The 13,390-nt window shown below is 31.1% G+C and overlaps 1 protein-coding gene across 1 annotated transcript; it reads right to left on the bottom strand.

The window, feature by feature from the left end:
• Positions 1-3,077: 3,077 nt before the first annotated feature.
• LOC111703562 (uncharacterized) lies at positions 3,078-13,372 on the bottom strand. Its single transcript, XM_023475541.1, has 13 exons — positions 13,364-13,372; positions 11,817-12,663; positions 11,676-11,758; positions 11,097-11,142; positions 10,731-10,792; positions 9,304-9,350; positions 8,931-8,990; positions 8,426-8,496; positions 6,867-6,946; positions 5,841-5,873; positions 5,248-5,335; positions 4,348-4,419; positions 3,078-3,479 (listed from the first exon to the last, which is right to left on the bottom strand). The coding sequence occupies exons 2-13, from the start codon at positions 12,648-12,650 to the stop codon at positions 3,423-3,425; spliced, it is 1,533 nt and encodes a 510-aa protein (XP_023331309.1). The 5' UTR covers positions 12,651-12,663; positions 13,364-13,372; the 3' UTR covers positions 3,078-3,422.
• Positions 13,373-13,390: the final 18 nt, after the last annotated feature.

Here is a 13,390-nt window from a genome sequence, read left to right as displayed (position 1 = left end):
CGTAAAATCTCTTCGAATATTAAGAAATCTAGTATTCCTTCTCCCAGTTGAATGTACGGTGTAAAGTTTATAGATAAACGATCTCTCACTTGGAGAGAACTGTGGTCGGGGCACCATTTCAGATTAATAAAAATAAATTGGGAATTTTTTACTCTAAATTCGGCGGATTTTCTTTGGCATGCATAGACAAAAAATTGTAAGAAACGATTCGCCACTACGGTATGAGTGCTCCATTGACATAATATGACCTCCAAAATGACCACTTGGAGGTCAAAAAGGTCAAAAGTGCCGTCGACGGAAATGTTATTGACATAAGAATAGTAAGAATGGATTCACCATGTGGATTTGCCCCTATTTTATGAATTATTCCGTTCGTTAACGTATAGGTTGTTAACAATGGTTTATCGTTTCGGGTTTCTGGTTTCTGTAAAAATATTCACAATTTTAATATTTTCAGCACGTTTTGGGTCGTTAACGAGGAGAATGGGTTAAATAAAGTCCGTTGGTTAATTTATGATTGTTAAATTCTCAAAGAATCATGTTAAACTGCGATCATTATTTTTTTTTAATGATTATGTTGTTGACGGGAAATCCCTGTACAGTGTACAGTTTACTATGCAGATCTATGACCATTAACGACAGAGTACGAAAAAGATGTGAAATCAGTATTTGAAACCTTGGAAACCCAGTATTAGGAACCTTGGAAACCCAGTACTAGAAACCTTGGAAACCCAGTACTAGAAACCTTGGAAACCCAGTATTAGAAACCTTGGAAACCCAGTATTATAAACCTTGGAAACCCAGTATTTGAAACCTTGGAAACCCTGCATTAGAAACCTTGGAAACCCAGTATTAGAAACACTGGAAGCCCAGTATTAGAAACCTTGGAAACCCAGTATTAGAAACCTTGGAAACCCAGTACTAGAATCCTTGGAAACCCAGTATTAGAAACCTTGGAAACTCAGTATTAGAAACACTGGAAACCCAGTATTAGAAACCTTGGAAACCCAGTACAAGAAACCTTGGAAACCCAGTATTAGAAACCTTGGAAACCCAGTATTAGAAACACTGGAAACCCAGTATTAGAAACACAGGAAACCCAGAATTAGAAACACGGGAAACCCAAAATTAGAAACACGGGAAACCCAGAATTAGAAACCTTGGAAACCCAGTATTAGAAACCTTGGAAACCCAGTATTAGAAACACTGGAAACCCAGTATTATAAACCTTGGAAGCCCAGTATTAGAAACTTTGAAACCCCAGTATTAGAAACCTTGGAAACCCAGTATTAGAAACCTTAGAAACCCAGTATTAGAAACCTTGGAAACGATTTTTTCAGGAAAATTGTCTCTTTATTGTTAATTGGTTAATTAAGCAGATAAACCCCAATAAAAATTCTTTTTTTTCCAGATATATATTTATTAAATATACATAGATTATCTATATTATAAAATATATAAACTAACAACATATATTATAATACATGATACAATTTTCAAATAATACCATAATATTGAACTATCTTCATCTATTCCCAAACCAAACATTGAAACGTACCAGAACAGCTCAGGAATAAATTTTATGTTCTTCAAAGCTGTGCAAATAACGTCATAATAAAATGTGAAAGACCCTAAACCCCTTTCCTTGTTTCTTTGTCTCCTTAAAAGGAGACAAAGACCATCCTCCTTGTGCAAGTGTTGATGTTGGTCGTTGTTGTTGTAACCATTGAACCATAGTAGCATAAAGATGAATAAGAAGAAAAACTTAAAGGGCATCAAATAGATTGAGTATAGATTATCAATATCAATTTATTATATATAGAGATCCTATTATACCCCTTTACCACCTCAGTTTATATACTTAAATGATTAAAATTATTTTTCTTCATAAAATACTAGTTTCTAGATTTCATGAATGGAGTTCAAAAGCTAACTGCAGGTTCAAGCTCAAAATGGATTGATAAAAAAAGAGCCACCACTACTTCTAACCCAATGATTGATTGAACCAATCCTTCCTATAGTTCAACCACGTCTTTCTTATTTATTAGTTTCCCTCTCATAAAAAACCCAATGCATGAATTTGTTTGTCCCGACGATGCTTGACATAAGACTGAATCTGAGGTTGGGACTGTTGAATGAGAGGTCATTTAAAACCTTTAAATTGAATATTCAGAGTAAACTTAATTAGAAATGCTTAAACCCGTGAAAACAGTTAATTTATCTAGTTTTACGGTTTCTCATTGTTGGTCGATGTTTCTAGCATTTCTAGAGATAACCAAATTGAATTATCGTTTTCTGCCGGCCAAATAAAATAATTAGAGTTTTCTGCCGGTCAACTAAAATAATTAAAGTTTTCTGCCGGCCAACTAAAATAATTAGAGTTTTCTGCCGACTAACTAAAATAATTAGAGTTTTCTGCCGGCCAACTAAAATAATTAGAGTTTTCTGCCGGCTAACTAAAAGAATTAAAGTTTCCTGCCGGCTAACTAAAAGAATTAGAGTTTTCTGCCGACCAACTAAAATAATTAGAGTTTTCTGCCAGCCAACTAAAATAATTAGAGTTTTCTGCCGACTAACTAAAAGAATTAAAGTTTTCTGCCGTCCAACTAAAATAGTTAGAGTTTTCTGCCGGCCAACTAAAAGAATTAGAGTTTTCTGAAGGTATTAACAATTCAAAAGTTTCTTCCCCTGTTTTTATAATAGACATTTGAAACTGATGTGGTACAAGGTATTAAGAAGCTTTACATAGTACATATGTAAGGTATTAGATGGAGTTTAAAGCTATATCGGTAACAATATTAATGATAACAATAAAAATATAGTTTGTGAATCATTTTTTAGTAAAAGTGTGCAAAAAATAAAGAAAGTAGTACATATACAAATCAAACGTAGAAAACAAATTTATCTTTATAGAAGATATAAAGTATGCACTCGATCTCCAGACTTACAACCCTAGGTTGTATCACATTAAAAGAGTTTGATAAAAATAAAATAGAAAAGCATGTGTATTAAAGCCAATAAAAAATGATTAAATTGTATTCCTTAATCTGGTTTTACCTTACTTAAAAAGGCAAAAAGGTGATATTTATATCTATTCGTGAACATTTAGTGATTTTAGTTGGTTTGTTACGTTTACATTGATTATTTTACAGATTTAGTCAATTACCTTCGTGACATTATGAAACTAATGATAATTAGTTGAAGTCATCTATTCAATCCTGTATTTTACTACAGAAGTTAGCGCGATATTTTCTTATTATAGGTAAGAGAGTGACGACTGAAGTTTTACAACAAGCATGCAGGCTCCATACAAAGGAATTCTTCTATTACACAAATTACAAGCATTGAGAAATTATACTTTCATGCAAAATTAATTTAAAATAATAATTAATAATCATTTAATTAATTAATTCAAGAACTAATTAATTTTGGTTTCTAGAATAACAGCTGCATAAACATCTGGAATGTTCTTCCTCCTCCTACAAGAAAAAATATTCAGATTTTTTCATAATTTTACAAATAAAATTTTTTTCATTATTTCATAATTAGGAAAAATATTCTCTCATAATTTCACAGACAGGGGAATGATTTTTTACGATTTCACAGATAAGAGCAAAATTTTATCACACATTTTACAGATAAGAGCAAAATTATCTCACACATTTCACAGATAAGACCAAAATTTTATCACACTTTTCACAGATAAGAGCAAAATTATCTCACACATTTCACAGATAAGACCAAAATTTTATCACACTTTTCACAGATAAGACCAAAATTTTATCACACTTTTCACAGATAAGAGCAAAATTATCTCACACATTTCACAGATAAGACCAAAATTTTATCACACATTTCACAGATAAGACCAAAATTTTATCACACATTTCACAGATAAGACCAAAATTTTATCACACTTTTCACAGATGAGACCAAAATTATCTCACACATTTCACAGATAAGACCAAAATTTTATCACACTTTTCACAGATAAGACCAAAATTTTATCACACTTTTCACAGATAAGAGCAAAATTTTCTCACACATTTCACAGATAGAATCAGATTTTATTTACAACATATTTCACAGGTTTTATCACAATGTTCACATATATTATCAATAACAAATGCAAAAAATTGTACAATCAATGAGGGGAAAATAGGTTCCAAAGTGAAGGCCCACTGACTTTTAAACCAGAAAAACTAATGGATAAGAGAATATGACATCTTCTGAGTTTAAATCTACACAGTTTAGATAATTTTGATGTTTAAAAGCTATTTAAAAATAATAAATAATATGTATATAATTTTCAGTAAAGTTGCAAACTAAAATTTCAGAATAAATTACCTCATGAATTTTGAATATGACCGTATCACTCGATCTTATTCTGTTTATTTCAGCACATTTAGCAGCAGACTCCTAAACAATATATATATAAGCATACAGAGGAACCCACAAAACTTTGGAATAGTAAGACGACTGTAAAACTCAAGTTATGATTTCAAATAGTCAAATGATTATGGACTCATTTCACTTTGAATCAGTAGATTTTCCAGCTTCATTGTCAAACTATATTGCTTTATGACAACATTAAATATACATATTAATGCTTAGATGTCGTCTTTCTTCTACACATTGTTGTTTCCCCACTGTACACACAAGTGTTTAAAGATATAAAAATAATTATATTATGGTTCTCTAAAATACTTCAAAAGTTATCAATCAAAATATTTTTCAGTCTTTCTGTGTCGCCTTGTTTCATTTACTAATTTCAACAATTTTGTTGGGATTCTGGTTCAACATTTTTTTTTTCAATTTGTTTTTACCTTTCCCTAACCTAACTTGTTTTTATTCAAAACTAAATTGAATAAAGATGACACAGCAAGGAATAATTTTGCTTTCATTAAATGTCATGCGAATTTTTTTTGGCAAAACATTTTTGGGCCTTTTTAATCAAAATTTATTCTTTGCCACAAACTCTGATTTTCAAATCCTTTTTTTTTTTTAACATGATGTCGTAGATATTTAAAACTATGAATTCTGTCAGATCAAATAACTTAAGTTTAGAATATCATGGGTTTACACCCTGGATCAGGTTAAAAAGATACTGGGATAACAAAATTTGAGTTTGTGGCAAAGACTAAATTACTTTGGTCAAAAATTTAAATCTTAAAAACGAAATTAATCTTTATTGTTGGTCTTTGAAACTCAGTGACCATATTTAATACGTTTTTAGTTAGCAGTTACCTTTGATAGTATACACTCCGATAAATCAAGTTTCTCTAAACTCAAGAAACAATGGTTCTCTTTCTCCAGTTGGACTTTTGAGTAGAACCTGAAAATGGATAAAAAAAGTGTCCAAATAAACTTTGTGTTCATAAGAAGTAGAAGGTTAGTTAGATTGAGACTAGCTTAATTGGATAGTATTTTTAAAGCAGAATATTTTTTAAATAGAAATATAAAACGAGTCATGGAAAATTTAGGACAGTTTAGGAAAGTTTAGGAAAGTTTAGGAAAGTTTAGGAAAGTTTAGGAAAGTTTAGGAAAGTTTAGGAAAGTTTAGGAAAGTTTAGGAAAGTTTAAGAAAGTTTAGGGCACCACAACATGGTAAGAGTATTAAAACTAAGGTTAAGACATTCATGCTGTTATATACATCACTCGGCTGGGGGGCTTCGCGACCCGTCTATTATCTTTTTCTCTATTATTGAACCATGTTGGACAAGGCAAATACATAAACAGTTTGGTAACTGCATAATCTATCACTTAAAGATTTTATATAAAGAAGGGTAATTTGTGTTTTGTAACCAACAAATTTTCTGTTTTTATTTTAGTAAATTTACCTAGCAATTGCCCCATCTGATATTTGACACCACCTGCAGATATATATCATTGAAAACAGTATTTAAGTGTTTCCTTTAACAAAGGGACATTGTGCGTAATTTCATTGATTCTCCATGTCCTATTCACAACAGTATCGTTTGTCTTCGTCTGATCAAGAATGAATAAGATACTTAAAGGGACAGACCGGCTATGTAAGGTAGTTGAGCTGAGTATGCAGTGTTGTGGACAAATTCTTTAGGTTTCATTTGAGACATATAAAACTTTTCCACGATGTATAATTACTGAGTTTAAGTGCATAGTCGACGTTCAAAATCATGAATTTGGGTGGGTACGTTTTCAGAATCGGTAACGACGACGAAAAATAAAGCAAAAACTATACACTAATTATATGGTTAGGAACATATTTCTCAAAAGAAATTTGTCCATAAATCAATGCTAGAATCAATTATTTCGTTTTCATAATTATATTGAATTTCTTATTTTCTATGAATTTATTTGCAGATTTCTACAAACTCTTTAAATGTCGTTTTTTCAAAAATAATTCCGGAAAATCTTTGTCAATAATTGAGGAATTATAGAAACTAATAATTGAATAAGATACTTGTTTTAGTTGATAAGATTAATTTCTATTTTCTGTTTCTAAACAACTAATAAGTTTATTGTTGAATTTTGTTTACATTTTTTGTCGCCGTTATTTGATAATTAAAAAAAAACAATTCTGGAAAAGTACGTTTTTGAACGTCGACTTTACGCTCAAACTCAGGATTTATACAGATCTTTAAAAAGTTTTATATGTCTCAAATGAATCCTAAAGAATTTTTCCACAACACTGCATACTCATTTCAACTACCTTAAATAAGTTTGTGGTTTCTTTGTAAAAGTGACTTGCGGCTGTCTGCCGCATAAATAATGGAAGAAATTTTCAAAATTGAAAAGTCTTCCAGTCATAAAAAAGACGATATTTTCCACATTATAGACCAAATAAAGATAAACAAAATTAAAAAAACGTATGTTTAATATTGTACCGTAGATCTATTTTCTGAATATACTCAAACATTGCTGCAATCTGCTCACCCATCAACTCATCAACAGCGTATTTGTAACTCTACAATTATTTATATTTTAAACATCAAAAATAATAATGATAATACAGAGATTCTTATTGTTTATAATAACTATATATAACATTATAATATTGTTATTTTGGTTCGCAGTGTTATAAAGTTTTTGAACAGAAATTTTCTCTTTATCGAGAAGGTTCAGGCCTTTTAAAATCTAATTTCAAATTTTAAATTAAAAAATTAAATCTAAAAAGGCGAGAACCTTTGAGATATAGAGAACATTTAAGTCCAAAAACTTTATAGCACGTCGTGCCAAACTAATAATGTTTAAGGTAATTTTATGAAACGTTTGTGTACTTCTCTAATTTCAATGGCAATTTCTAGATCAAATAAGCTTTGAAACAAGGCAGAAGTCAAAATATAAAGCTGATTTCAATTTAATTTTCATTTCATTTGAAAAATAAATATTTTGGAAATATCCTAGATTTTTTGGAGAAAATGCGGGAACCAATCAAAACTTTATAGCACACGTGCTATAATGTACAGATAATTTAACTTTATAGCACGTTTATTATGAAATTCATGATGAAGTGAGGAAGAACGATAAAGTACACAATAGTTTCATAGAATACATATATACTGGTTTACCCACAAAGAATGAGACTTCAGAGACGACTGTGCAACATTTATTCAGTCTATTTCAAGACAGAGGACTAAATTTAAAGTTCATATTGTCAAATATAAAGTCATTAAAGTCTCACATTTTGTGGGTCCCCCTGTATATAAAACAAAATCTCAACACTTAAATGTAGTAGACAAGAAACTGTGAGAAGCTCTCTTTATATAACAGGTGCAGTCAAAGTATTGTCAACTTTTATTCCTTTTTAATAAAACGCCGCTAAGAATTTCGTAAATGGTATTTTTTTATTATAGAAAGAAAAGTTTGAGCTAGCAAACATTTTATTATTTTCTGTTCACAACTTTATAAACCCTGACTTTTTTTTATCCAAACCCAAGTCTTAGCTAATGATTGGAAACTCCACAGTTAGAGCTTGAAAAGATTTGCAAAAAAAGATTTAAAAAATTTAAGAAAAATTCCTTTAATTCAAAAGGAACGTTAAGTTATTAGTTAAAAACGAATGGAAAGAACCGTTAATTAAAAAGTAACTAAAGGCCAAATCTGTTAATTTTTACACCAAATCCAACCCAAACTTTTTTTTTCGAAATTATAATATGGAGAAGGGATGAGAAAAGTTTCATTAAATAGCAAAAGTTTCAGTTCAAGTTTCGATTATAACCCCGGAAAGATATAAATATATGGTTAAAAAGACGCTTCAAATCAAGTTTTTTTCAATTTTTATCACCATAATCGTCATTGACAAATTCCATGGAATTAGAGCTAGCGCAAGAGATTTAGGATATATTAAGGAGAGATATTTTTTATACTCACGAAACCACAAATCCATTTTCAGTTTCTTCCCTCTCTCCACCCCACCTCCCCCCTATCCCCTCCCTCCCTCTACCTGGTAGATTATATGAACTAATCGTTTCTGTTCTCGTCGCATTAAGAGCGCTTCTACCAAAGCTTTCCAACCTGAAACAAGGTTCCATTCTTCTAAAAATGTTCGAAAAATTATCACGTCATGCATCAATGGTTGGTCAAAGGAATTCAATCTTTGTCACAAACTCAACTTTTTAAATTACTATTGTTTCCAACCTTAAATGTAAATTTTGATATTTCAAACTTAAATCATTTGATCTGATAGAATTCGTAGTTTTAAATATCTAAGCTCTACGACATTGGATTAAAAAGATATAGTGATTAAATGAAGTGACAAAACCTCAGAGAATAGTTAATTTTTAAACCGTAGACAATTGAATAAATAGAGTTAGTAATTTAAAACTAAACGAAAAGTTGCTAATTCGACAAAAATAACCAACTTTAACTATTATAATTTAGACTCGATACTAAACTTTTAAAAAGTTTCAACAAGCCAATCCTAGAGTATGAAATGAATAGATTATCACCTGTGCTTGTAATATCATGATTTCCACTTAAATCCAGAATACGTACATTTACAAACCCAACTAATTAATTAAGAGAATTTACTTAAAATTCTAATTAAGATTACTGTTTACTTTTCTACACTATGTTTGAAATGAAGTATTGTTAATCCTGACCACTTGGTTTCTATATCCAATATCAGCACATTTAAACTAAAATATAAATGCTTGATTTCTTATTTAATAAGAAATAAAGAAGATTAATTAAAACAATCTGTGTATAGATGTAGATCAATACTTGATCTCGAAATTTACGACATAAAAATTCTGATTTCTGGATATTGTATATAACATGTAGTTTTAAAATTTGCAAAAAAAAATATTTTCTCTTTTTTTCCTAAAGACTTCATCAAAATGCGATCCGTTATATCACAGTCACGTAAACTAAACAAATTTGAAGATTTTAATTTTCAAAAAGTTCTATACATATTTTTATGTAGATAAATGTAGATATAGATTATGTAGATAAATATTAAATATAGATTTTGATTATGTAGATAAATATAGATATAGATTATGTAGATAAATATAGATATATATTATGTAGATACATATAAATATAGATTATGTAGATAAATATAGATATGGTACCAGTACAAACGTCGGACCCACAAACGTCGGACGGTACAAACATAAGACTTACAAACGTCGGACAGTACAAACGTCGGACCAGTACAAACGTCGGACCAGTACAAACATCGGACCAGTACAAACGTCAGACTGGTACAAACGTCGGACCAGTACAAACGTCGGACGGGTACATTTATAAGGAAAAACGTCGGACTAAGGAGGAAAAAATATATTTGAATTTTCAGATTGAAATTCTTGTAAATTCGCAATTTTCTCTAAAAAAAATTTCCAATTTTTTTTGTTAAAAATTCATAATCTCACAAAGTCTGGATACATGGACGAGGAGACTGCTAACTATATTGAGGTTAAGCAGGGGGGACGGCACCTACTTGATTCAAATCAGTTTGAATATAGGGTTACAAAGAAGAAACCCAACAAAACCGATTACCAATGCATTCAAAGGAAAAACAATTCTTGAGAATCACAAGATTATCAGTTTCCTGGGAGAGCATACACATGTCAGTGATCTTTTGAAGAAAAGAGTACGTGAAATAGAAAAAAAAGTAGTTAAAGAAACCTCTGAAAATAAAGCAATAAGTCCACGAACTGTTCTTGGAAACATCTACAACATCGGGTTGCAAAGATATAGGGATTAAACTGTATGATCTTGTAGAATTCATAGTTTGAAATTGTTTAATACAATGGTCCATTCAAAATCTACCAAGTCCGACGTTTTTTCTTATAAATGTACCCGTCCGACGTTTGTACTGGTCCGACGTTTGTACTAGTCCGACGTCTGTACTGGTCCGACGTTTGTACTAGTCCGACGTTTGTACTGGTCCGACGTTTGTGCGTCCGACGTTTGTACTGTCCGACGTTTGTGGCGTCCGACGTTTGTGCGTCCGACGTTTGTACTGGTACCATAGATATAGATTATGTAGATACATATAAATATAGATTATGTAGATAAATATAGATATAGATTGTGTAGATAAATATAGATATGGATTATGTAGATAAATATAGATATAGATTATGTAGATGAATATATATATAGATTATGTAGATAAATATAGATATGGATTATGTAGATAAATATAGATATAGATTATGTAGATAATTATAGATATAGATTATGTAGATAAATATAGATTATGTAGATAAATATAAATATAGATTATGTAGATAAATCACCTCAAGACCTCCATGTGATCTACTTCGTTTAACTTCTGCCACAAATGCTGTAAGGAATTTTCCTGAAAAATGACAAATTACAAAAGTCAGAATGGAGATTTAAAGCTTCGGCTTACGTTGTTAAATGAAATAAGTCAGTAAACATTATCAACCATTTCTTTCTTTAATTTTTCTATTAAAGGAATTGAGTCTTTGTCACAAACACAAATTTCTAAACCCTATATCTTTGCAACCTTTAATATTTCAAATTTAAATTAATTGATCCAACAGAATTCATAGTTTGAAATATTTAAGGTCTACGACACTGTGTTGCAATGATGAAGGGATATACAAATCTGAGTTTGTGGTAAAGACTCAATTCCTTACCTTGTAAAGTCCCATCATGTTACTCACAGGTTTCACCGCAGATTCCCTGAACAAACTAGTTATTTTAACATGTTCAGAAATATTATTGCTAATTAATGATATAAATCTCTTGCTTCTTAATACTACTAAAAAAACAAAACTAAGGAATACTTTGTTAAAGAAATATTGCAACATATAGATTTAATTTAGTAAAGACGACCAAAAATACAATAAGTGACTAATTATCATTATTCAATAAGTGACTTAAAATCATTTACCAGAAAAAGCTTTTTCTGATCAATAATGCGTGAAATATCCATAATTTTCTCTTTGAGAAGTGATTATTTTTAACTGTGTGTTTTATCTGAAGGGACTTGCGCATTTCTGCTATAGACACAGCGGAGGACATAGTTTACGTAAACACTTATCAAGATAAAACATGACCTTTTCCATATTATTTATCAGATAAAGGGTTTAAAGGGTACCATTGTAAATCAGGCGTGGCTCTCTTTTAAATGGAAGGTCAATCGAAATTACAACAACAGTCTCTTTAAACCAAAAAACTGGTAGCATGCAAGATCTTGAAGATGATTGAAGTACCTGAGGAATCCATCAAGAACAAGACTGTTTAGATAAGGTATCATCAGAGAGATCTCATTCACAATCAGACTCTTCTCATCCTCCTGCACAATCAGCAATAATAAATAATCAAAATCTTTATAATTCTGTTTAATCTATTACCTTTTCTATTTCTTTGACTTCTTCGTTGACCCAGGTTAAGTTGGTGACACCCATCTTGGACTTGGTGCTCTTAATTTCAAGTTTTTTCAGCATTATTTTGTCTTTCTTTATTAGTGGTAATATGTCAGATTCTCCATTAATCTTCCCAACACCTTTTATTTGTTCCATGTACAGACGGATTTCCTTCAGCCCTTTCACGCCGTAATCTTGTTTCCCGCCAATTTTCACGGTTCTAAACCTGACCACCAGGGGAGCTAGTGTCTTCACCTTCTGGTCGGTCAACCGAGAGTCGTTTAAGTTCAACTCTCTCATGGTGAACCGGCGAGGGTTAAGAGAAAGAAGTAGAACTGTAACGTTCTCAAGTTCTTCAACCGACATTGCAGGTTTAGAACTTAGATCTAGAGTTTCAGTTGCAGCCAGCTGATCTTGAATAGATCGAAGGGTCAGGGTTGGATCGGAACTGAAGATCGGATTTTCGATTGATCCGATCTCCGGAGGCAACTCCTCAATATTGCGATCCACAAATTGATCATTATCAAGCACATTTGTGTCAATTATATTCTTGCAGTTGCCGAACAGATTGTAGAAGAGTAAACCAAGCATTAAAGGCATGGATAACACAAGAGCAATAACAAGAACGATTATTATAACAAGAGGAACAATCACACCAAGAAGTATGAGAGGCAAAAAGCAGAGGAACGCAATTGTTTTCCGCCAGTGAAGAAGATTTCTTGCGTTGATTTTCCATTGATCTAGTCTTCTGATCCCTTCAGGATCGTGATCTGTTGGATCTTTAAACTTCTGTCCTAGTTGTTTCCCCTGTCCTTCTATCATCTGTATCAGGGTCCTAAAGGTGGAAAATATGACAGATTTAAAGGGAATATATATAGACGTGTTTTCAAGTGATTCTCCATTTATAGAGTGGCATAAACGATTCACAACGGTACACTTTGAAACTTTGTCTGATCAAGAATATATCCATCATCTACTCTGTCAAAAATGATTAATATTCGATTGTGGTTTCTCTACAAAGTGACAATTATACATTTATCAGAATTAAACACATTTCAATCTAGAAAAAATGACAAAATATTCCACATTATTAAACAGATAATGGTTTAAGGGGTATTGATGTGAATCTGACGTGCCCGACTTTTTTAAATCAAAGGTCATTTGAAATGTGGACACACAGTCCCTTTAAACTATTAATAGTTGTTAAGTGAGTATAAGTTAGAAAAATTCCAACTTTAAACTTTTCTAAAAATTTGTTGGTCATTTTTAATGAAAAAACTGTGGTAAACTATTTCAGATCAATCAAATTTAAAAACTTAGATAGACATGGTTTACCTTGGTAGGATTAGATAAACATGTTTACCTTGGTAGGATTAGATAAACATGGTTTACCTTGGTAGGATTAGATAAACATGTTTACCTTGGTAGGATTAGATAAACATGTTTTACCTTGGTAGGATTAGATAAACATGGTTTACCTTGGTAGGATTAGATATACATGTTTTACCTTGGTAGGATTAGATAAACATGTTTACCTTGGTAGGATTAGATAAACATGTTTT

This window comes from Eurytemora carolleeae, unplaced genomic scaffold, assembly GCF_000591075.1.
Source record: "Eurytemora carolleeae unplaced genomic scaffold, Eaff_2.0 scaffold563, whole genome shotgun sequence".
Classification (NCBI taxonomy): Eukaryota; Metazoa; Arthropoda; class Copepoda; order Calanoida; family Temoridae; genus Eurytemora; species Eurytemora carolleeae.
Note: the sequence above shows the minus strand (reverse complement) of the source record. Positions and strands in the feature narration are given on the sequence as shown.